The 26,936-nt window shown below is 45.4% G+C and overlaps 1 protein-coding gene across 1 annotated transcript in view; it reads right to left on the bottom strand.

Annotated features, from left to right (window-relative positions):
- The window catches only part of LOC128687587 (T-box transcription factor TBX1-like), a 245,131-nt gene that overhangs the window by 46,268 nt on the left and 171,927 nt on the right, over positions 1 to 26,936 (bottom strand). The window contains 5 exon segments of the mRNA XM_070084095.1: positions 16,256 to 16,500; positions 18,577 to 18,644; positions 21,578 to 21,730; positions 25,117 to 25,273; positions 26,412 to 26,528. Coding sequence (XP_069940196.1) covers positions 16,256 to 16,500; positions 18,577 to 18,644; positions 21,578 to 21,730; positions 25,117 to 25,273; positions 26,412 to 26,528 — 740 coding nt within the window.

The raw sequence follows: 26,936 nt of genomic DNA, 5'->3' as shown, positions 1-26,936 counted from the left end.
AGAGATATATCATAATCTACACTTGGAAAATCTTGGAAGGAATGGTCCCAAATCTGCACACAGAAATCACTCCCTACGAAAGTAAAAGACTGGGCAGGCGATGCAAAATGCTCCCAATAAAAAGTAGGGGTGCCATTGGAACACTAAGGAAAAACACCATAAGTGTCCGGGGCCCTAAACTGTTCAACAGCCTCCCATCAAGCATTAGGGGAATTGCCAATAAGCCCCTGGCTGCCTTTAAAAGAGAGCTGGACAGATACCTAAAGTCAGTGCCGGATCAGCCGGGCTGTGGCTCATACGTTGGACTGCGTGCGGCCAGCAGTAACAGCCTAGTTGATCAGGCCCTGATCCATCGGGAGGCCTGGTCATGGACCAGGCCGTGGGGGCGTTGATCCCTGGAATAACCTCCAGGTAACCTCCAGGTAATAGCCATAGTTCCCATTTTTATTTGTACCTCCATATGCTATTCCCTATTCTGTTAAGCACTGGGTTAACACAGGAGACGTGCTCACTTGCTGGGATACCTCAAGCAGAGTGAGTAAAGGTCTCACATGTAATCTAGAAATTGCTGACATGTTCCCGCTGAATAATTGGGATAAACAGTGTGGAAAACCCTTAAAATTCGGCTACAAGGACGGAAAAATAGGGGACTCCGATTCTTTCTGACAGCACACCTAAGTTAAGTGATGCTTACCTATAATGTACAGTGATTTTTGCATTGGCCATCATAAATTCTAGCTGTTCGGGTAGCGTTAGGGTGTGTTCCATCAGCATTAAGTGTCTTTCTGTGACAAATGGTAAGTTAATGTGTATAATATTTATTGTAATAATATGGTTAGGAGAAAACCTTCCTTAGTCATTCTAAAAATGTTCCCATTTACTATTTCTAACAGTGAGGTCCAAAAATCATATACAGTCCACATTATTTTATAATTTACTATTACTGGCATTAATGCTTAATACTGTAATTAATTTAATGTCAGGTCTAGCTTTTTGTGAGAGTAGTGATGTAGTGGGCATCGAGGAGTGACAGTTCTGCGACCTACTATGACTATGTCCCACTTACCTCACCCAAATTACTTGCACGTAATAATTCGGGTAATACCCTGTAAACCTCATGCAGTTAATTTCTCACATAATAATTCATAATTATTAAATACACCATTATCCATCCCTGCGATTAAGGAAAACCAATATCAGTAATTTTATCTAACCTAACCAAACCTTTCCTGGAATTTGAAAAATTTACAGAAAGTGTTAAGAAACTGACGTTTGGAAACTTATGAGAAAATTAACGTAGTGGAACAATAGCTTTTTAAGAGAAAAGGTACGAGAGTTTAGGATGGTGGTTAGAGTAAGAAGGTACAATAGTTTGGGCTCGTGGTGAGAGTAGGAAGGTCTGCCTTGAAGGTATTTCGGGAATTAACGCCCCCGCGGCTCGGTCCACGACCAAGCCTCCCGGTGAATCAGGGCCTGATCAACTAACTAGGCTGTTTCTGCTGGCTGCACGTAGTCCAACTTACGAACCACAGACCGGCTGATCCGGCACTGACTTCAGGTATCTGTCCAGCTCCCTCTTGAAGACAACCAGGGGTCTGTTGGTAATTCCTGTACGATATGTTTTTGAGTGAGAACAGGAAGGAAGGTACGATATTTTGGGCTGGTGGTTAGAGTAGGAAGGTACGATAGTTTGAGCTAGTGGTGAGAGCAGTAAGGTACGACATTACGGTTTGGTGGAGAGAGTAGGAAGGTACAATAGTTTATGCTGGTGGTTAGAAAAATAAGGTACGATAGTTTTTGTTGGTTGTAAGAACTGGAAGGTACGGTAGTTTGGGCTAGTAGTGCGATTACGAAGGTACGATGACTCACGAAATCGTAATGACACGATTGCAAACAAACCATACCACGGGCAAGGATAGAACCCGCGATCAAGAGTCTCAAAACTCCAGACCGTCGTGTCATTACGATTTCGTGAGTCATGTTGACGGCTTTGAGGGGACTTGAGCTAGAGTTCGTCACGGCCACGCTAGCTGGAGATTCGTCTGTAAAAACTTGCATTTGTGGTCACAGTGGTGCTTATGCTAACCTTCCTATGGTGTAGAAATTTACCTAGTTGGACGAATTTTATTGTGGCTAGCTGGTCCAGTGGCTAACGCGACGAGACGGTCTGGAGTTTTGAGACTCTCTGATCGCGGGTTCTATCCCCACCCGTGGTACGAAAGGTACGATAGTTTAGGGTGGTGGTGAGAGTAGGAACGTACGAATAGTTAAATACAACAGTGTGGTAAGAATAGTTAGATACAACAGTGTGGGTCGGCGTTGATAGTAGTAAGTTATGATTATTTGAGTTGGTAGGAAAGTACGATAGTTTGGGCAGGTGGTGAGAGTAGTAAGGTACAATAGTTGGCGCTGGTAGTGAGAGCTGGAAGATATGATAGTTTGTGGTAATGGTTCGAGTAGGAAGTAACGACAATTTGGGCAAGTGGTTCGAGAAGGAATGTACGGTACTTTGGGCTGGTGGTTCGAGTAGGAAAATACGATAGTATTTTGGTGAGAATAGTTAGGTACAGTAGTTTGGGTTGATAGTGAGAGTTGGAAGGTACGATACTTTGGGCTAGTAGTTCGAGTAAGAAGGTACGACAGTTTGGGCTGGTGGCGTCGAGTCAGGCAGCGACCACCCAGGCTGGGAGGTGGCTGGGCCATTAATCTTCAGTGTGAAGATGATGCTAGTTATCTCACTATTTCATTCATATGTTTGCTCAAGACAAGAGTATAGGTGTAGATTACGTTACAAGATGCCCCGGGAGACAGGGCATTATTATGTCACTATCTCGTGCGCAGTAAATTGAGGCATAAATTCACAATTCGTTATGGTTAGTTGGTTTGCTAGATTTAAAGACTCTTGACTTACTGTAAACTGAATTTCATACAGAGCAGAGAATGTAAGTTTAAATTATTTATTTTACAGGTAATAGGAGTTAAAAAAAAGTATAAATGCAAGGTATAAACAGCGAGAAGTGTGTATCATGACTTGACCTGAGCGCGCGTGACGTGACCTGAGAGTACTTGTGACATGACCTGAGGGCACTTGTGAGATGACTTGAGAGTACGTCTCACATGACCTGAGCACGCGTTGTGCTGTTTATCTTCAGAAAAACATTTTGCAATAAAGAGATAATGTCAGAGTGGTTCTGGTGACGTTCTTGTTCATGTGTGGTGGTGGGTGAGGAGGGGAGGTACAGTGAGGGGGAAGCGGGGGTGTATGAGGGAAGAGAGGGGTTAGAATGCAGAGGAGTTCAGGGAGAAGAAAAAGAGAATGAGGGGAGTAAGATGAGGTTAGGGGAGGGGAGAGGCAGGAGACAGAGCGAGACTATCTCCCTATTTACGTAAAATTTAGATTACTCGCCTTAGCTGAGGCACTCTGTCTCGTTAGTGCCAGTGCCAGGCGGGGAGAAAGGGAGGGGAGAGGGGAGGAGGGAGGACAAGGGACGAGAAGAGGCAAGAAAAAGAGGCGAGATGAAATAGTGAGGGGGGATGGAAGGGACGAAGTGGGAGGGTAGAGAGAGAAGAACAGGGGATATCTGGAGGGTGTTTCCAGGGGTCAACGCCCCCACCACCCGCTCTCAGACCAGGACTCCCGGTGATGAAGGGAAAATAAGAGAGAAGATAAGAGAAGTAGGGAGAGAATAAGAGGAAAAAAGAGGCCGGTATACTCCAGGAAGGGGACCATGATGGGAACAAGCTTCCTTCTCTTCCTCACTCCCCCTTTTCCTTCACACTTCCCCTTTCTACCCCTTGTCTGAGGAAGGAGGGAGGGGACGACCTCACGCCTCGTTACATGGCTGACTGACCTTCCTTTCCCACAGGTGGTATATTCACTCGCCTTTCTCCCCCCCCCCCAACTCTCTCTCACTATCTCTCATGCGTTCGATTATTTTACCTATTATGAATACGTACTTACAATAATGGTGTAAAATGCAGACAAGTTGATGAACTAATGTATAAGATACATTTGCAACACCTGGGAATCAATATTGATTAGACGCTTCCCCCACCAATGGATCTGAATCTCGTATAGAGAATGAATTCTGGAGAATGTAGAAATGGAAAGGTAATTTTGATGTGGCCAGTCCCTCAGCCTCGACAGGTGTTCAGTCAGTGTCAGGGGACCAGGACTGTTCAACAGCCTCCCATCATACATGTGGGAGATTACCAATAGACCCCTGGTTGCCTTCAAGAGGAACCTGGACAGATACCTAAAGTATCTGTCCCGACTAACCGGACTGTGGTTCGTAAGTTGGATAGCGAACGGCCAGAAGTAACAGTCTGGTTACAAGTACTTCCGAAGGCATTTTGGAAGACACAGATGATGATCAAACTAAATGCAAAGAATGTAATCAGCCTTACGTTCAGTTTCTTGAACACTGTGTGCTTAATTGTCCACTTATTGAGGCGTGCAGAGACAGTACAATAACCTATGTGATATGCCAGATTATCTTATTAATGAAAATAAGATACCAGACGTTAAGCAAATATCCTAAATTCGCTTGCAACAGATAAGACAAATGAAGATATGTACAAAAGATGAGGTAATTGAGGGACTGACTATCTTATCTTTGTATATAGTTCTGTCTTCCAATTTACGTCCTTGAACTTGTATTGATAAATTCACTGAAGGGCGAAACGTCTACAATAAAGATACCCAGATGTTGCACATGTGTCTAATATTTATCAGAACTGAAGAGGTATAGAGTGCTGGTTCTGTCTAAGATTAGAAACTAGATTAGATAAATTCAGATTTAGAGAAGATGGGAGATTGCAGTGATTTTGCAGTGAAGATGTTGATGCCGGGGAAAGAACTATGACGGAAATTCTATCTTAACTGCTACTCCCCCTCTCCATCAACCCCCCTCCCCAACAACCCCCCCTCCCCATCAACCGCCCCTCACCACAACCACTACCCCTGCTCACAAATCTTTTAGAACAACTTCGTCCCTTACCTCCCCTTTCCCCTGGTCCACAGGATAAACCAGGGGGTTACCCCTTGAGACCACATAACACACAACACATGTCAGGCATCCTCTTCCTCGCCCCTCTAACTCGTTCCCTCCTCTCACACACCTTCACACACACACACACACACACACACACACACACACACACACACACACACACACACACACACACACACACACACACACACACACACACACACACACAAGCACGTCAAGAAATTAGAGAAAGTGCAAAGGTTTGCAACAAGACTAGTCCCAGAGCTAAGGGGATTGTCCTACGAAGAAAGGTTAAGGGAAATTGGCCTGACGACACTGGACGACAGGAAGGTTACGGGAGACAATAAGCCCCTGGCTGCCTTCAAGAGAGAGCTGGACAGATACCTAAAGTCAGTGCCGGATCAGCCGGGCTGTGGCTCGTACGTTGGACTGCGTGCGGCCAGCAGTAACAGCCTAGTTGATCAGGCCCTGATCCATCGGGAGGCCTGGTCATGGACCGGGCCGCGGGGGCGTTGATCCCCGGAATAACCTCCAGGTAACCTCCAGGTATCTCTATAATGATTCTGAGGCGACATATATATATATATATATATATATATATATATATATATATATATATATATATATATATATATATATATATATATATATATATATATATATATATATATATATATATATACCATCAGGTATCCCTGTGTCACCACCGTCAGGTATACCTGTATCACCACCATCAGGTATCCCTGTGTCACCACCATCAGGTATCCCTGTGTCACCACCATCAGGTATCCCTGTGTCACCACCATCAGGTATCCCTGTGTCACCACCAGCTGTGAGTGGTGCAGTAGCAAGAGTGGCAGCTGTTCCCCTCTCGTGGGTGAGGGAAGGTGGTGAGAGCCCAGGCAAGGGGTGAGGGGAAGTGGTCTAAGACAAGGGGAGAGGGGGGGGGGGTTGAGGAGCGGAAAGTGCGAGAGGGAAAAAGGCTTTGTGAGGGGAAGGGAAGTGACGGGATCAATTTAAAAGCCACTGTGAGATTGTATTGATCAATACGTGTTTCATACCAGTGCAAAACAAGACCAGTCAAGTGAGAACTACAACAAATTCTCGCATTAGGAGGGTGTGAGTTAGACCTGACCAGATTGGGCCAGTAAGGCTTTTGTAGTGCTTCTTCCGTCTTGAGCGGGTGTGACTTGGACCTGCCTAGGTTGGGCCAGTAGACCTGCTGCAGTGCTCCTTTTTATGTACATCCCAAGCTTCTGTTCCCGTACCAACCATTCCTTTGATGAGTTCCGAGAGTTTTTTTACTTCTTAAGCCCGGCCGTGGGCCAGGCTTGTCCGTCTGGTGCTTGCCTGGCCAACCAGGCTGTTGCTGTTGGTGGCCCACAGCCCCACATATCTATCACAGACTGGTTGATCTGGCACCTGGTGAAGATACTTGTCCAGTTTCGTCTTGAAAACTTCTACACTTGTTCCAGCAGTGTTTGTGATATCTTCTGGTAAAATGTTGATTAGTCTGGGTCAGTAGCATAGTTGTATCGTAGGTAAGTCAACAGCTGTACCATAGTTCTCTCTAGGCTGGAATACTGCTGTACATTAACATCTCCATTCAAAGCAGGTGAAATCGCAGATCTAGAGAGTGTACAGAGATCATTTACTGCACGTATAAGTTCTGTCAAGCACCTTAACTACTGGGAACGCTTGGAAGCACTTGACTTGTACTCGTTGGAACGCAGGAGGGAGAGATATATCATAATCTACACTTGGAAAATCTTGGAAGGAATGGTCCCAAATCTGCACACAGAAATCACTCCCTACGAAAGTAAAAGACTGGGCAGGCGATGCAAAATGCCGCCAATAAAAAGTAGGGGCGCCATTGGTACACTAAGAGAAAACACCATAAGTGTCCGGGGCCCAAAACTGTTCAACAGCCTTCCATCAAGCATTAGAGGAATTGCCAATAAACCCCTGGCTGCCTTCAAGAGAGAGCTGGACAGATACCTAAAGTCGGTGCCGGATCAGCCGGGCTGTGGCTCGTACGTCGGACTGCGTGCGGCCAGCAGTAACAGCCTAGTTGATCAGGCCCTGATCCATCGGGAGGCCTGGTCGTGGACCGGGCCGCGGGGGCGTTGATCCCCGGAATAACCTCCAGGTAACCTCCAGGTAGACATACTAGTCAACAGCTGATCAATTAGACACATGTGCAACACTTGGGGATCTTTAATGAGGAAACGTTTCGCCACACAGTGGCTTCATCAGTCCATGCAAAGGAGAATGGTGAAGAACAGGAGGAGTTTGAGGTAATCAGTCCCTCAGCCTCGAGTCGATGTGGTCAGTCTATCAATCTTGAAAAGAATACAGCATATGTGGGAAGAAGTAGCTTATATACTGTAGGTAGGAGAGGTGCAGCAGTCGTAGGTGGTGTTACAGTTGACCAATGTGGAAGTAGGTCGTGCCCAAGGGTTAGACAAGTGAAGAATTCCCAAGTATTAAGATCCCATTCGTCTATATTCCTGTCTGACACAGCAACATCTTCGGGTCTTAATACAGGGAATTCTTCACTTGCCTAACCCTTGGGCACGACCTACTTCCACATTGGTCAACTGTAACACCACCTACGACTGCTGCACCTCTCCTACCTACAGTATATAAGCCACTTCTTCCCACATATGCTGTATTCTTTTCAAGATTGATAGACTGACCACATCGACTCGAGGCTGAGGGACTGATTACCTCAAACTCCTCCTGTTCTTCACCATTCTCCTTTGTATGGACTGATGAAGCCACTGTGTGGCGAAATGTTTCCTCATTAAAGATACCCAAGTGTAGCACATGTGTCTAATTTATCAACTTGTCGGTTGAACATCAAAATGGTATACAATACCGACAGGTTGTTAGGTAAGACACATATGCAACAGTTAGACAACTTTATTCCGAAACGTTTCGCCTACACAGTAGGCTTCTTCAGTCGAATACAGAAAATAGGCAGGAACAGTAGAGATGTGAAGACGATGTAATCAGTCCATCACCCTTGTAGTCGTAGAATTTGAGGTTGTCAGTCCCTCGGCCTGGAGAAGTTCAGTTCCATAGTCAGGAACTATCTGAAGATCAAGCGACAGTGCGGAGACTTAAATACTGTATTTAAGTCTCCGCACTGTCGCTTGATCTTCAGATAGTTCCTGACTATGGAACTGAACTTCTCCAGGCCGAGGGACTGACAACCTCAAATTCTACGACTACAAGGGTGTAATAAAGTTGGTAGAATTACCGACAATATGTAAAGTAAAAGGACACAAGTGCAACTAATGTGACATTTATTGTGGCAACGTTTCGCTCTCCAGGAGCTTTATCAAGCCATTACAAACAATACATGGACACAGAGGGTATATAAAGGCTCAGAGTGAGGTGAATACTAGTGAGGTACCATTTCGATGTTCACTAGTGGTAGTGGTAGTAGTAGTAGTAGTGGTAGTGACAAAAGTAATACAATATGGTAGAGCAATTAATTCGTACATGAGTAAAAGGATATAAAAGCTATTACTTGGGTAACATAAAAATAGGTTGGACAAATATAAACTGGAATGAGGCAGCTTGCATCATCATCGGGTTTTTCCTAAGAGCATACCGAATTTGTAGTCCTGAGTTTCTTGACGAGGAATGTACTTACATTCACCAAACATTCACTGAGTTACAATTTCCTTCTTTTTTCATCAAAGACTGCAAGAAAAGAGCTCTTCAGATCATCAATTCTCCACGCATCAACACCGCTCCCAACAAAGTTATAATTCTTCCCAACAGCCAGGTTGCACTAAACGTCTCAAAAGTACTTTCACAAGCTAACACCAGAGTCGCCATCGCTTCTACCACTTCAATAAAGGATCTAACCAGGACAAAACCCAAGCACCACGAACCAGTCAATGCAGGAGTTTACACTATACCCTGTGGAGGCTGTGACAAGATCTACGTAGGTGAAACAGCAAGAAACCTCGACACCCGCCTCAATGAACACATATACGCATGTAGGAACGACAACTTAAACAACGCCTGTGTACAACACCGAAATTCCACCAATCATCTTATGAAATTCAGAGACGCCCAATTAGTGATAAAAGAAACTAATTTCCGCACACGCAAGTGCCTTGAATCAGCACTGATCGCTGTTTCGAATACCATTAAACAAAACAACGGCAGCTTCACCATCTCCGAAGTCTTAGCAAGAATCCTCCTGAAAACAGTAAACCCTGCCATCACATAGTTTCTCCTGTTATACTACACAAAGCACAGAGAGTGAACACTGAAACAAGCTGCCTCATTCCAGTTTATATTTGTCCAACCTATTTTTATGTTACCCAAGTAATAGCTTTTATATCCTTTTACTCATGTACGAATTAATTGCTCTACCATATTGTATTACTTTTGTCACTACCACTACTACTACTACTACTACTACCACTAGTGAACATCGAAATGGTACCTCACTAGTATTCACCTCACTCCTTTATATACCCTCTGTGTCCATGTATTGTTTGTAATGGCTTGATAAAGCTCCTGGAGAGCGAAACGTTGCCACAATAAATGTCACATTAGTTGCACTTGTGTCCTTTGACTACAAGGGTGATGGACTGATTACATCGTCTTCACATCTCTACTGTTCCTGCCTATTTTCTGTATTCGACTGAAGAAGCCTACTGTGTAGGCGAAACGTTTCGGAATTAAGTTGTCTAACTGTTGCATATGTGTCTTACCTAACAACTTGTCGGTTCTCTGAACCATTCATCTATAAGTCAACAGTTGTATCACAGACACAGCACTTTGTGTCAACTGCGGTGCTGATTATGTGAGATTTAATACTTTCTTCAGTCATCAGTGCTGACCATGCTGGCGCTCTCAGCGGGAGAACTGGCAGTTGGCAGAAGGATGGGAGGGGGGACTGAACAACCTAATTACCCAGGTTCGATCCTGGGGCCGGATGGAGACCTGGAGTTTACCTGGAGAGAGTTCCAAGGGTCAACATCCCCGCGGCCCGGTCTGTGACCAGGCCTCATGGTGGATCAGGGCCTGATCAACCAGGCTGTTACTGCTGGCTGCACGCAATCCAACGTACGAGCCACAGCCCGGCTGGTCAGGTACCGACTTTAGGTACTTGTCCAGTGTCTACTTGAAGACAGCCAGGGGTCTATTGGTAATCCCCCTTATGTATGCTGGGAGGCAGTTGAACAGTCTTGGGCCCCTGACACTTATTGTGTTGTCTCTTAACGTGCTAGTGACACCCCTGCTTTTCAATGGGGGGATGTTGCATCGTCTGCCAAGTCTTTTGCTTTCGTAGGGAGCGATTTTCGTGTGCAAGTTTGGTACTAGTCCCTCTAGGATTTTCCAGGTGTATATAATCTTGTATCTTTCCCGCCTGCGTTCCAGGGAGTACAGGTTCAGGAACTTCAAGCGCTCCCAGTAATTGAGGTGTTTTATCTCCGTTATGTGTGCCGTGAAGGTTCTCTGTACGTTTTCTAGGTTAACAATTTCACCTGCCTTGAAAGGTGCTGTTAATGTGCAGCAATATTCCAGCCTAGATAGAACAAGTGACCTGAAGAGTGTCATCATGGGCTTGGCCTCCCTAGTTTTGAAGGTTCTCATTATCCATCCTGTCATTTTTCTAGCAGATGCGATTGATACAATGTTATGGTCCTTGAAGGTGAGATCCTCCGACATGATCACTCCCAGGTCTTTGACGTTGGTGTTTCGCTCTATTTTGTGGCTGGAATTCCTTAAATAATTAAACTTGATAAACTTTTATCTTTAGCTAACAGGATATTCAATTCTCCTGTTTACCTGGAGTTTACCTGGAGTTTACCTGGAGTTTACCTGGAGAGAGTTCCGGGGGTTAACGCCCCCGCGGCCCGGTCTGTGACCAGGCCTCCTCGTGGATCAGAGCCTGATCAACCAGGAGACGAAGGAAACACTTTCTTACACCTGATGTCCTTGTTTACGTGGTGGTAAGTAGTACCCGGGTGTTAGGTGACTAGTGGGTGGCATCCTGGGGAAGAGAATCGAAGAACTGCGTTAAAAGTAAGCCAGACTGACTGGCTTGGGTTACCCTGGGTTCCTTCTTCTCCTCCTCTTCTTCTTTCAATGTAATTGGCCAGAGGAAGGATATAGTCCCAAAGCTGGTGGTCCCAACTAGCGGTCCCACGGCTGGTGGTCCCAACTAGTGGTCCCACGGCTGGTGGTCCCAACTAGCGGTCCCACGGCTGGTGGTCCCAACTAGCGGTCCCACGGCTGGTGGTCCCAACTAGCGGTCCCACGGCTGGTGGTCCCAACTAGCGGTCCCACGGCTGGTGGTCCCAACTAGCAGTCCCACGGCTGGTGGTCCCAACTAGCGGTCCCACGGCTGGTGGTCCCAACAAATGATCCCATAGCTGGTGGTTCCAACTAGTGATCCCACAGCTGGTGGTCCCACGGCCGGTGGTCCCAACTAGGGGTTCCAACTAGTGTTCCAGCGGCTGGTGGTCTCGAGAACAAGTGGTCCCAACAAATGGTCCCATAGCTGGTGGTTCCAACTAGTGGTCTCAATTAATGGTCGCACGTGGACGCACGCACGCACACACACACACACACACACACACACTCACTCTAAAACCCTCAAGCCAGTTCCTGATGAGCCAGGCTGTGGTGCACACAACGCCAACAGTTTCGCCAACGTCCAGTAACACCAGATAACAACACCACACCGTTACAATAGATAAGGGCAGCATTTACAACAGACAAGAACAGTGGGACACTGAACATAAACGGGCTGTAATGTACCACTGATATACCTTTGAAGGCTTTCCAGAGTTATATGCAGCCCAACAGTAACAGCCTGGTTTATCAGGCCCTGATCCACCGGGAGGCCTGGTCATGGACCGGGCCGCGGGGGCGTTGATCCCCAGAATACCCTCCAGGTAACCAGACCAGCCCTGTGCTTGTCTGGTCAATCAGGCTGTTGCTACTGTCCTCTACTACACTAACTCGCTCGTCAATCAAAACGGTCAGTTTCACACACAAATTGTCCTTCGTGTATTTTTGCACGTCAGAAATGCTCAGGAAATTTACTTTACTAGTTACTCTCTGTTAGGTTTGATTCGAGGAATGTGAATGTGAGACACATTCCGTGGAAGTCCACAACTGAGTCCTGTAGTTTTAGACTGGTAGGGCAGGTTGATAGTGTGGATGGCAGGTTGGGTGGCAGGTTGGTAGAGTGGATGGCAGGTTGGGTGGCAGGTTGGTAGAGTGGATGGCAGGTTGGGTGGCAGGTTGGTAGAGTGGATGGCAGGTTGGGTGGCAGGTTGCTAGTGTGGATGGCAGGTTGGGTGGCAGGTTGGTAGAGTGGATGGCAGGTTGGGTGGCAGGTTGGTAGAGTGGATGGCAGGTTGGGTGGCAGGTTGGTAGAGTGGATGGCAGGTTGGGTGGCAGGTTGGTAGAGTGGATGGCAGGTTGGGTGGCAGGTTGGTAGAGTGGATGGCAGGTTGGTAGAGTGGATGGCAGGTTGGGTGGCAGGTTGGTAGAGTGGATGGCAGGTTGGGTGGCAGGTTGGTAGAGTGGATGGCAGGTTGGGTGGCAGGTTGGTAGAGTGGATGGCAGGTTGGGTGGCAGGTTGGTAGAGTGGATGGCAGGTTGGGTGGCAGGTTGGTAGAGTGGATGGCAGGTTGGGTGGCAGGTTGGTAGAGTGGATGGCAGGTTGGGTGGCAGGTTGGTAGAGTGGATGGCAGGTTGGGTGGCAGGTTGGTAGAGTGGATGGCAGGTTGGGTGGCAGGTTGGTAGAGTGGATGGCAGGTTGGGTGGCAGGTTGGTAGAGTGGATAGCAGGTTGGGTGGCAAGTTGGTAGAGTGGATGGCAGGTTGGGTGGCAAGTTGGGTGGGTAGCAGGTTAGTAGAGTGGATGGTAGGTTGGGTGGGTGGGTAGTTGTCAGGGTTGGTGGCAGGTTGGGTGGGTGGGTGGCTGGTTGGTTGTGGGTGGTTGATTGGGTGGATGGGTGGTGGACCATGAGGGGGAGGGGCTTCTGGTTGTTTACGCTGAGGGCGCCTGTACTGTCTCTCTTCCACGGTGTTTACAATGGTCCAGATAAAGGCTGTGTTAGCATGAGAGAGGTTAGAGGCACCAGCCAGGGAACACCTCCACTACCAGTGTTCACAACTGGCTACTGTTAGTATCAACACTGGATGAAGAACTGGCTTTTATTGGGGAAACGTTTCGCCACACAGTGGCTTTATCAGTTTAATACAAAGCAGGAAGGTATAAGGAGAGGAGGTGTTTGAGGTAGTTAGTCCCTCAGCCTGGAATCGATGTGATGGACTGAACACATCGATTCCAGGCTGAGGGACTGTGTTCTGGTATGGCTTAATAAAGCTTCAGTGCAAGACATAAGATCTTAATCTCTGCTGATGAGAAGGTGGGGTCGTGACTCCCCTAGCCCACACCTGCACCGCAGGTGTGGCCACGTATAGAGAGGGGGCTTAGCCCCCTTGTTGGAGAAAATTTCTCCACATGTGAACATAGCAACTAATTATTAAATTTATATCTCTCTCTTTGCTTTTTTCCATCTCTAAGCCTCGATGGAAGGTTTACCCTACGATAACCTGAGGACGTCTTTCCTGATCGGTTTCAAACTTTCAATGCTGGTGTATCCTTGCTAAATTAAGGTTAGGATTTGTTCCTGGATAATGAGAACTTTCAAAACGAGAGATGCCAAGCCCATGATGATCCTTTTCAAATCACTTGTTCTCTCTAGGCTGGAATACTGCTGTACATTAACATCTCCATTCAAAGCAGGTGAAATCGCAGATCTAGAGAGTGTACAAAAATCCTTTACTGCACGTATAAGTTCTGTCAAGCACCTTAACTACTGGGAACGCTTGGAAGCACTTGACTTGTACTCGTTGGAACGCAGGAGGGAGAGATATATCATAATCTACACTTGGAAAATCTTGGAAGGAATGGTCCCAAATCTGCACACAGAAATCACTCCCTACGAAAGTAAAAGACTGGGCAGGCGATGCAAAATGCCCCCAATAAAAAGTAGGGGCGCCATTGGTACACTAAGGGAAAACACCATAAGTGTCCGAGGCCCAAAACTGTTCAACAGCCTCCCATCAAGCATTAGGGGAATTGCCAATAAACCCCTGGCTGCCTTCAAGAGAGAGCTGGACAGATACCTAAAGTCAGTGCCGGATCAGCCGGGCTGTGGCTCGTACGTTGGACTGCGTGCGGCCAGCAGTAACAGCCTAGTTGATCAGGCCCTGATCCATCGGGAGGCCTGGTCATGGACCGGGCCGCGGGGGCGTTGATCCCCGGAATAACCTCCAGGTAACCAGGTAGGCGGTGCAGGGGACCATTCGCAAGTTTTATCTGAGAAACAGAAAGATTCTTTTCAGTGAGACAACTAGATACGTCAGATCGACTGACTTCTAGACGATGATAATACTGAGTGAGAGAACAGGGAACCAACCTGTTTCACACTTGGAAACACCCGGTTCTCATCTTCCTCGGGTCCAGATAAAGGCTGTGTTAGCATGAGACAGTTTAGAGGCACCAGCCAGGGAACACTCCCACTACCAGTGTTCCTAACTCGCTACTCTTAGTATCAACACTGGTTGAAGAACTAGTACTTAAAAACACTTGTTGTTCCTAGGCTGGAATACTGTAGCACTGAGAGGTGTGTGTATATCTGTGTATATACACCGAGGTGTATCTCTGTGTACATATACACAGAGGAGAGTGTATCTCTCCGTGTGATGTCAATGATTTAGAAACTCAGGGACTGTTTACCTCAAATTCCTCTTCATCTTTTTCTGATCTTCTCTGTATTGGACTGAAGATACCACCAGTTGGAGAAATATTGCACAAGTGTCATTCATATCTCCGTGTATTTAATCCCAGAAGTGACTATATACGGAGATGTGTGTGTGTACTCACCTAGTTGTGGTTGCAGGAGTCGATTCATAGCTCCTGGCCCCGCCTCTTCACTGGTCGCTACTGTGTGTGTGTGTGTGTGTACTCACCTATTTGTACTCACCTATTTGTGGTTGCAGGGGTCGAGTCATAGCTCCTGGCCCCGCCTCTTCACTGATTGCTACTAGGTCCTCTCTCTCCCTGCTCCATGAGCTTTATCATACCTCGCCTTAAAACTATGTATGGTTCCCGCCTCCACTACTTCACTTTCTAGACTATTCCACGACTTGACTACTCTATGACTGAAGAAATACTTCCTAACATCCCTTTGATTCATCTGAGTCTTCAACTTCCAATTGTGACCTCTTGTGTCTGTGTCCCATCTCTGGAACATCCTGTCTTTGTCCACCTTGTCTATTCTGCGCAGTATTTTATATGTCGTTATCATGTCTCCCCTGACCCTCCTGGCCTCCAGTGTCGTCAGGCCGATTTCCCTCAACCTTTCTTCGTAGGACATGCCCCTTAGCTCCGGGACTAGTCTCGTTGCAAACCTTTGCACTTTTTCTAATTTCTTGACCATGTATGGGTTCCAGTTGGTGTTGCATACTCCAGTGTGTGTGTGTGTGTGTGTGTGTGTGTGTGTGTGTGTGTGTGTGTGTGTGTGTGTGTGTGTGTGTGTATGTGTGTATGTGTGTGTGTGTGTATGTGTGTATGTGTGTGAGTGTGCGTGTGTGTGTGTGTGTGTGTGTATGTGTGTATGTGTGTGTGTGTGTATGTGTGTATGTGTGTGCGTGTGCGTGTGTGTGTGTGTGTGTGTGTGTGTGTGTGTGTGTTTGTCTGCGCATACACGGAGGTGTGCATCTATGTGTATACACATAGATATATGTATATCTCTGTTTATATATAGCGAGAGATGTATATCTGCGAATATACACTAAGAGGTATGTATTTCTCAGTCTATAAACACCGACTGGGAAGAGGGTTTCCTGTCTCCGGAAATATACACAGAAAGGTATGAGTTCCTCGTTGAGACAAACAGTGTGAGATACACAACACTGTGTATCTCACACTGTATATACAAAGAGAGTTTACCATCATCTCTGCTTCAGAGATAAAAGTATTCTTGACGTGAATGTTCGGGCGAGATGCAGCCTCAGTGAGCAGGGAGCAGTTGCAAGACCGTAAAACTCAACTAAGCGCTATTTAGCCCAGCCAAACAAGTCCAGGAAAGACCATCTCTGTTTTCCAAGACTGAGATGGTCTTGGAAGGCCCCGCCAACCTCTTGAACGGCTGGGACATCCAGGAGATGAAACTGACTTACCTTCTTTGCTTGAGGAATGATGCTGGTAGCCAAGGTAGGAAGGCAGAACCCCCGCTGGGTGTCGCTGTTGCTGTTGTTGTTGCTGCTGTTGTTGCTGTTGCTGTTGTTGTTGCTGCTGCTGTTGACGCTGGGCTCCTGTTGCTCCCGCCGCTGCTACAGCAGCTGCTGCTGCAGCTCTCTGCTGTAAGGTTGATGCTCCACCTCCAGCGTTGGGATGCTGCAGCTGGTTCAGTACTTCAACCACACTGACGGAGACGAGGAACAAGCTGACGTGTATATATATATATATATATATATATATATATATATATATATATATATATATATATATATATATATATATATATATACATATATATATATATATATGCAATAAGATCACGGTAAACAGGTGATTTCAGAATATGCAAAACAACCTCTGTGAAAGGAAAGAGAAGTTCCAATCGATTTCTTGACTACTCACATTATCAAGGAACAATAAAAGTAATGCATCAAAGAGGAAAATAACTCATTGCCTTTTCTAGATGTTTTAATTATTAAGGGTAATAATGAATTTAAATTTAAAATTTACAGAAAACCTACAAATAACTGTTCCTATGTCCACTATTATTCCTCGCATCAAGATAGAGTCAAACTGTCTGTTTTCTCATCAATGTTTTTGAGAGCTTTACGAATTTTAGTCCTGAGTTCATAGATGAGGAAATATCCAAAATTTATGAAATAGGTAATGATTTGAAATACACAAGAAATGTAATTGATAAATCTTTTAAAGTTGCTAGAAATACTTTTTACAATCCAAAAAGGGACAACCAGCCTTATTCAACTAAAAATATGTTGGTTCTCCCTTACCATGAAAACTTGGTTGATATGCCTTCTCTTCTTAAGACTTTTAATATTAAAGTTGTATTCAAAAATCTTGATACAGTAAAAAAACTTTTGATAAAGAATTCCCCTCAAAATGCTGATGGATGTGTCTATAAGATTCCTTGTAAAATTTGCGATAAAGTTTATTACGGTCAAACTGGTAAAATTCTCGAACTAAGATTAAAACAACATAAATATAGCATTAGAACTGGACAAGATTCCAATGCTCTATTTATTCATGTAAGAGATTTTAACCATCCAATTGATTTTCAAAAAGTTGAGAAAGTAGTATCAAGCAAGTCCATGGTCGACAGGAATATAATTGAATCTTGTTTCATAAAAAGCAGTTTTGACAATAATATGAATATTTCCTTTGGTTTATATAAATTAGATCCATTTATAATTAATAGAATTTGGGAAGAATTTAATAATACATTGGACAAATAATAAATTTTAAAATTCTTAATTCTTAGGTAGAATAGTTTGTTCTTGGGTTGTGTGAAGGACGTGTCTAGTTGGGCCAGCGGGCCTGCTGCAGTGTTCCCTTTCTTATGAGTCGCGCGTCAGGTGTTGCTTTGTTGTGGGATGTGATGGTGAGGTGTGGTCTAGACCCTTTATATGCCTTCCTTTGATGTATTACTTTTATTGTTCCTTGATAATGTGAGTAGTCACGAAATCGCTTGAAATTTCACTATTCTTTCACAGTAGTTGTTTTGAATATATATATATATATATATATATATATATATATATATATATATATATATATATATATATATATATATATATATATATATATATATATATATATATATATATATATATATATATATATATATATATATCAAAAGCGAACCCACAAAGAGACGACATCTAAATAAGAGAAGAAAAGTTAAAGGTGTTCATCCAAGGGTTTGGAGCTCAGATCACATCGGATTACCTCTTCATTCCCCAGGCGCTGTGTGATTCATATGGGTTTAGCGCTTTCCTATGAATATAATAACAATAATAATAATAATAATAATAATAATAATAATAATAATAATAATAATAATAATAAGAAGAAGAAGAAGAAGAAGAAGAAGAATAACAGGATATATAAAACAAAAACAGGTAATAATGAATTAGAGGAGGAAAGGGTAGACAAAATGGCCAAAGTAAACAGATGCAGATAAGAAAAGAAAGTGAGGAAAATAGAGAAGGGAAAGGAAAGAGGGGAGAGAGAGAGAGAGAGAGAGAGAGAAAGAGAGAGAGAGAGAGAGAGAGAGAGAGAGAGAGAGAGAGAGAGAGAGAGAGAGAGAGAGAGAGAGAGAGAGAGAAGATAGAAGGAAAAGAAAGAGGCTGAGAGGAAAGAGGGAAAAAAGTGGGGGTAGAGGGGAGGAGATAGCAAAAGTGAGACAGGAAAAAGGAGTGAGGGAAGAGAGGATGGAGGGGGGGGGGGGGGGTTGGCGACTCACCACTCGTCAGGGTCACAGTCCCTGAAGCCCTTGGCAAAGGGGTTGCTGGCGATCTTCAACTGGGTGATCTGTGGGGTTAGAGAAGAGAGCTGAGACTCGACCCCTGGTAACCACAGTCAGGCGAGGATATACACACACACACACACCTGTCTCACACCTCTCTATACAAGTACATGTAAGTCACACACCTGCCTCACACCTGCCTGTGCAAGTACATGTATATCACACATATGTCTACACATATGCATGTACATCACACACATGTCTACACACATGCATGTGCATCACACATATGTCTACACACATGCATGTATATCACACATCTGTCTACACACATACATGTATATCACACATATGTCTACACACATGCATGTACATCACACATCTCTCTACACACATACATGTACGTCACACACTTGCCTCACACCTGTCTATACACTTACATACACATCACAAATCCGCCTCACACTTGTCTATACACATATACGTCACACACCTGCCTTGCACCTCTCCATATACGTACATGTTACACACTTGCCTCACACCTGTCTATACAAGTACAGGTACGTCACACACCTGTCACATATCTGTTTGCACATACATGTACATCACACACCTGTCTAAATACGCACATATACGTCACAAAACACACACACACACACACACACACACACACACACACACACACACACACACACACACACACACACACACACACACACACACACACACACACACACACACACACAATTTAAGAGAGCACAGTGATTACATGTGGAGCAAGTGCACATCACAGGTGCACATGACAGGTGCACTCCACAAGTGCATATCACAGGTGCACTTCACAAATGCACATCACAGGTGCACATCACAGGTGCACTTCACAAATGCACATCGCAGGAGCACTTCACAAGTGCACATCACAGGTGCACATCACAGGTGCAGTTCACAAGTGCACATCACAAGTGTACTTCACAAGTGAACATCACAGGTGCAATTCACAAGTGCACATCACAAGTGCATTTCGCAAGTGAACATCACAAGTGTACATCACAAGTGTACATCACAAGTGCACATCACAAGTGCACTTCACAAGTGCACATCACTAGTGCACTTCAGAAGTGTACATCACAAGTGTACATCACAAGCACACATCACAAGCACACTTCACAAGTACACATCACAAGTGCACATCACAAGCACACATCACAAGTGCACTTCAGAAGTGTCCATCACAAGTGCACATCACAAGCACACATCACAAGTGCACATCACAAGCACACATCACAAGTGCACTTCAGAAGTGTACATCACAAGTGCACATCACAAGTGCACATCACAAGCACACATCACAAGTGCACATCACAAGTGCACATCATCTTGGCTACGACTCAAGATGGTAACACCAGCGCAGGTTAAACATGGTTAAATGTGGTTAACTATGGTTATCTGTGGCTAGTTTGACGTTTTATAGATTTACATCGGCCACCGTAAGCTGATCCAAGGCAACCGAGCCTAACTTGACCATTCCTAACCTAGTGTAACCTAAGCTAGTCTAACTTAACCTAACATTTCCTAACCTGACCTAACTCTCAGTGTATATACACTGAGAGTTATATACACTGAGAGTTACAACTCTCAGTGTATATACAGAGTTATATACACTGTTATATACAACTCTCAGTGTATATACACTGAGAGTTATATACACTGTTGTATACAACTCTCAGTGTATATACAGAGTTATATACACTGTTATATACAACTTTCAGTGTATATACAGAGTTATATACACTGTTATATACAACTTTCAGTGTATATACAGAGTTATATACACTGTTATATACAACTCTCAGTGTATATACAGAGTTATATACACTGTTATATACAACTTTCAGTGTATATACAGAGTTATATACACTGTTGTATACAACTCTCAGTGTATATACAGAGTTATATACACTGTTATATACAACTTTCAGTGTATATACAGAGTTATATACACTGTTATATACAACTCTCAGTGTATATACACTGAGAGTTATATACACTGTTATATACAACTCTCAGTGTATATACAGAGTTATATACACTGTTATATACAACTCTCAGTGTATATACACTGAGAGTTATATACACTGTTGTATACAACTCTCAGTGTATATACAGAGTTATATACACTGTTATATACAACTTTCAGTGTATATACAGAGTTATATACACTGTTATATACAACTCTCAGTGTATATACACTGAGAGTTATATACACTGTTGTATACAACTCTCAGTGTATATACAGAGTTATATACACTGTTATATACAACTTTCAGTGTATATACAGAGTTATATACACTGTTATATACAACTTTCAGTGTATATACAGAGTTATATACACTGTTATATACAACTTTCAGTGTATATACAGAGTTATATACACTGTTATATACAACTCTCAGTGTATATACACTGAGAGTTAACATTAATCCATATTTGAGGTATTAAAGTATTCTTGACTGGTGGTGAGCAATTAACCCGCAGCTCTATTGACGCTGGCGATGTAGATAGATTTGAAACCCCAGTAATTAACAGACAGTGACGTAGACAATGTGGAACTGTGATAAACCACTAGTAAACAACGCTAAACTGCAGTAAACCACTAGTAAACAACACGGAGCTGCAATAAACCATCAGTAAACAACGTGGAGCTGTGATAAACCACTAGTAAACAACGTGGAACTGCGATAAACCACTAGTAAACAACGCGGAGCTCTGATAAACCACTAGTAAACAACGTGAAACTGTGATAAACCGCTAGTAAACAACGTGAAACTGTGATAAACCGCTAGTAAACAACGTGAAACTGTGATAAACCACTAGTAAACAACGTGAAGCTGTGATAAACCGCTAATAAACAGCGTGAAACTGTGATAATCACTAGTAAAGAACGGGGAACTGCTATAAACCACTAGTAAACTAGGCGGTGCTGTGATAAACCACTCACCCGGTGGTTCTGATAGGCAGTGACGGCAGTAAACCTGGTCTCTGGGAAGACGAAGGTACTGAAGTTCTCGGTGGCAGACACGTCTTCCGTCTTGGGGTTGACGTACACGACGTGGAACCTGGGCTGGTACCTGTGCATGGAGTTGAGGATGATCTGTGCAGGGGAGACGAGGAGAGTGTGAGACCAGGAGTGAGACGAGGAGAGTGTGAGACGAGGAGTGAGTGAGACGAGGAGAGTGTGAGACGAGGAGTGAGACGAGGAGAGTGTGAGACGAGGAGTGAGTGAGACGAGCAGAGTGTGAGACGAGGAGTGTGTGAGACGAGGAGTGAGACGTGGAGAGTGTGAGACGAGGAGTGAGACGAGGAGAGTGTGAGACGAGGAGTGAGACGAGGAGAGTGTGAGACGAGGAGTGTGTGAGACGAGGACTGAGACGAGGAGAGTGTGAGACGAGGAGTGAGACGAGAAGAGTGTGAGACGAGAAGTGAGACGAGGAGAGTGTGAGACGAGGAATGAGACGAGGAGAGTGTGAGACGAGGAGTGAGACGAGGAGAGTGTGAGACGAGGGGTGAGTGAGACGAGGAGAGTGTGAGACGAGGAGTGTGTGAGACGAGGAGTGAGACGAGGAGAGTGTGAGACGAGGAGTGAGACGAGGAGAGTGTGAGACGAGGAGTGAGACGAGGAGAGTGTGAGACGAGGAGAGTGTGAAACGAGTAGTGAGACGAGGAGAGTGTGAGACGAGGAGTGAGTGAGACGAGGAGAGAGTGAGACGAGGAGAGTGTGAGACGAGGAGCGAGTGAGACGAGGAGAGAGTGAGGCGAGGAGTGAGTGAGACGAGGAGAGTGTGAGACGAGGAGTGTGAGGCGAGGAGTGAGTGAGACGAGGAGAGTGTGAGACGAGGAGTGAGTGAGACGAGGAGAGTGTGAGACGAGGAGTGTGTGAGACGAGGAGAGAGTGAGGCGAGGAGTGAGTGAGACGAGGAGAGTGTGAGACGAGGAGTGTGTGAGACGAGGAGAGAGTGAGGCGAGGAGAGTGTGAGACGAGGAGAGAGTGAGGCGAGGAGAGTGTGAGACGAGGAGAGTGTGAGACGAGGAGTGAGTGAGACGAGGAGAGTGTGAGACGAGGAGAGTGTGAGACGAGGAGAGTGTGAGACGAGGAGTGAGTGAGGCGAGGAGAGTGTGAGACGAGGAGAGTGTGAGACGAGGAGAGTGTGAGACGAGGAGAGTGTGAGACGAGGAGAGTGTGAGACGAGGAGAGTGTGAGACGAGGAGAGTGTGAGACGAGGAGAGTGTGAGACGAGGAGTGAGTGAGACGAGGAGAGTGTGAGACGAGGAGTGTGAGACGAGGAGTGTGTGAGACGAGTAGTGAGACGAGGAGAGTGTGAGACGAGGAGTGAGTGAGGCGAGGAGAGTGTGAGACGAGGAGTGAGTGAGGCGAGGAGAGTGTGAGACGAGGAGTGAGTGAGACGAGGAGAGTGTGAGACGAGGAGAGTGTGAGACGAGGAGAGTGTGAGACGAGGAGTGAGACGTGGAGAGTGTGAGACGAGGAGTGAGACGAGGAGAGTGTGAGACGAGGAGAGTGTGAGACGAGGAGAGTGTGAGACGAGGAGTGTGTGAGACGAGGACTGAGACGAGGAGAGTGTGAGACGAGGAGTGAGACGAGGAGAGTGTGAGACGAGGAGAGTGTGAAACGAGTAGTGAGACGAGGAGAGTGTGAGACGAGGAGTGAGTGAGACGAGGAGAGAGTGAGACGAGGAGAGTGTGAGACGAGGAGCGAGTGAGACGAGGAGAGAGTGAGGCGAGGAGTGAGTGAGACGAGGAGAGTGTGAGACGAGGAGTGTGAGGCGAGGAGTGAGTGAGACGAGGAGAGTGTGAGACGAGGAGTGAGTGAGACGAGGAGAGTGTGAGACGAGGAGTGTGTGAGACGAGGAGAGAGTGAGGCGAGGAGTGAGTGAGACGAGGAGAGTGTGAGACGAGGAGTGTGTGAGACGAGGAGAGAGTGAGGCGAGGAGAGTGTGAGACGAGGAGAGAGTGAGGCGAGGAGAGTGAGACGAGGAGAGTGTGAGTGAGTGAGACGAGGAGAGTGTGAGACGAGGAGAGTGAGACGAAGAGAGTGAGACGAGGAGTGAGTGAGGCGAGGAGAGTGTGAGACGAGGAGAGTGTGAGACGAGGAGAGTGTGAGACGAGGAGAGTGTGAGACGAGGAGAGTGTGAGACGAGGAGAGTGTGAGACGAGGAGAGTGTGAGACGAGGAGAGTGTGAGACGAGGAGTGAGTGAGACGAGGAGAGTGTGAGACGAGGAGTGAGTGAGACGAGGAGAGTGTGAGACGAGGAGAGAGTGAGACGAGGAGTGAGTGAGACGAGGAGAGTGTGAGACGAGGATAGAGTGAGGCGAGGAGAGTGTGAGACGAGGAGAGAGTGAGACGAGGAGTGAGTGAGACGAGGAGAGAGTGAGACGAAGGGAAAATAAGTAACTTTGATAAAGAATTAGACACAAGCGCAACATCTGGGTGTCTTTATTGTAGACGCTCCGCCATCCAGTGACTTTACCAATTAGGTCCTTGAATTTGTATTGATAAAGCCACTGGATGGGCGAAACGTCTACAAATAAAGATACTCACATGTTGCACATGTGTCTAGTTTTTCACATTATCGGTATTGTTACTACACATACACAACAAATCACTTTGATTTGTTATGGGTTAATTAGATAATTGACGTATTTGTTACTGTAGAGTGTAGATGAATGGCTCAGAGAACCGACAAGTTGATAAATTAGACACATGTGCAACACTTAGGTATCTTTATTGAGGAAACGTTTCGCCACACAGTGGCTTCATCAGTCCTATACAAAGTAGAATGGTGAAGACTAAGGAGGAGTTTGAGGTAATCAGTCCCTCATTCTTTTCAAGATTGATGGACTGATTATATCGACTCCAGGCTGAGGGACTGATTACCTCAAACTCTGCTCTTCACCATTCTGCTTTATATAGGACTGATGAATCCAGTGTGTGGCGAAACGTTTCGTCAATAAAGATACCCAACTGCTGTACATGTGTCTAATTAATCAACATATGCTGCTATGTATGATAGTAACTACACAAGTGGGAGTTGTTAAAGGAGGTAGGGTAGTAACTGGGTGCTGGGTCCTCCTCTTATTTATACCGAATTTGATGGTCTACCATTATTCTCTCCAACCTTTTATGACCCCTAGGGGTTTAGAGCTTTTCCCTATATACTACATTAACTCTTTCTTTATTTCTATCTCTCTCTCTATCTTATCAACGGTTCATCCTTATTGTGCTAGCACGAGAGAGAGAGAGAGAGAGAGAGAGAGAGAGAGAGAGAGAGAGAGAGAGAGAGTTGGGAACAAGGTTTGACTAGAACTAACTTCCGCCCTGTGTCCAGCTCTTATTAAGTCATCACTTGGCAAGTCTCTAACACAGGGTGAAACTCCCCCCCCCCAATCAAAATTTGTCATGAAAAGGTCCTCAGCACCCTGGCGTTGTTCAATACGTGTCACGACAACCACGTGATGACTCACGTGGCCGTTGTCATCCAGCTGGTTGTTGGTGAGCTTAAGCTTGTCGAAGGAGAGCACCTGCTTCATCCACTGCCCCCCCTTGGCGGGTGAGTCTGGATGGACGTGAATCCTCGGAGGCGAGTTGGGGTCAGCTTTGCCAGCTACGATCCAGGAGGAGCTGTTGGATGAGATGACACCACAGTCGTTAATGACCCTCATCAAGAAGGTGGGTGAGTTAGATTACAAAATACAGATGCTGCCTTAGTTAGATAAGTGAACTTTAGCTATAAATCCAGATGCACTCCTGTTAACTCTTTTGGGACCTAGTTCCGAGGCGTTTTGTGTATCCATATGCTCTTGCGCTACCCTCCACAGGATGGATATGGGATGCACAATAAACTAGCCACTTCGGTAGCAAAATCTAAAAAAATCTGCCTTACAACTCACAAACCATTCGCTCAAATTACGTTTAGTTACGTTTCTCCACTCACTAACTTAATACGTTACATAAATAACCCACGCATGGGAGAAAGACGCTTATGACGACATTTCGGTCCGACTTGGACCACTGACTAGTTACACTAATACACGAAGATGAGGGAGCCAGTAAATATAGGAGAGGAGGATAGGAGGTACCTTAAAGAAAAAGAGGGGGTTACACACACACATACACACACACGCACACTCACACACACACACACACACACACACACACACACACACACACACACACACACACACACACACACACACACACACACACACACACACACACACACACACACACACACACACACACACACACACACACACACACACACACCTAACTAAGAGACGATAGCTCTAAGTATAGATACATAGTTCCTTCACTCTTACGCCCTGGTAATACACGATAGCTCTTATTGTAGACAAAAGGAGATAGGTGTTCACATTCACACCCCCAGATAATACACGATAGTCCTTAGTCTAAGCCAAAGTAAGATAGTTCTCAACAGATAGTCGCGGCTTGCAAATTTGCAATTTTCAAGTCCTCTACTATCTGTGTACCCCCCATGTACCCACATGTATTATCGTCTATTCCCATGTGCACCCATGTACAGCCTCCCACTCCCGTGAATATACGGGGGATGATGCAGTTACCTGTGGACGGCTCATAAATTACACACATATGCAACACTTATATATCTTTAACCACAATAAAGATACCGAAGTGTTACACATGTATCTAATTTATCGTCCACAGTAACGATATCCAAATGTTACACATGTGTCTAGTTAACCAACTTGCGGGTTCTCTGAAGCACTGGTCTACGTACCTGTGGAAGGCGTATCTGTAGCGCTTGTCGTCCACTGGTATAAAGTCCATCATCAACATATAATCACTGCCAGGGTCCATACCTAGCAGGCGTACCTGGAACGTAGGGAACATCCTTCTGGAAGTGAGAGAGAGAGACTGGGTGAGTGAGGGACTGTGTGAGATGAGGGACTGTGTGAGTTGAGGGACTGTGTAAGTGAGAGACTGGGTGAGTTGAGGGAGTGTGTAAGTGAGAGACTGGGTGAGTGAGGGACTGTGTGAGTTGAGGGACTGTGTGAGTTGAGGGACTGGGTAAGTTGAGGGACTGTGTGAGTTGAGGGACTGTGTAAGTGAGAGACTGGGTGAGTGAGGGACTGTGTGAGAGACTGAGTGAGAGAGGGGAGCATCTATCTAAAAGTGAGAGAAAGTGGCTGCGTTAGTGTGTGTGAGAGAGAGAGAGAGAGAGAGAGAGAGAGAGAGAGAGAGAGAGAGAGAGAGAGAGAGAGAGAGAGCATGCAAGATACAAACAAAGTATCTACAGACATGT

The sequence above is a fragment of the Cherax quadricarinatus genome, chromosome 11, assembly GCF_038502225.1.
Source record: "Cherax quadricarinatus isolate ZL_2023a chromosome 11, ASM3850222v1, whole genome shotgun sequence".
Taxonomy (NCBI): Eukaryota; Metazoa; Arthropoda; class Malacostraca; order Decapoda; family Parastacidae; genus Cherax; species Cherax quadricarinatus.
The sequence above is the reverse complement of the archived record's forward strand: the minus strand, read 5'-3'. Positions and strand labels throughout refer to the sequence as shown.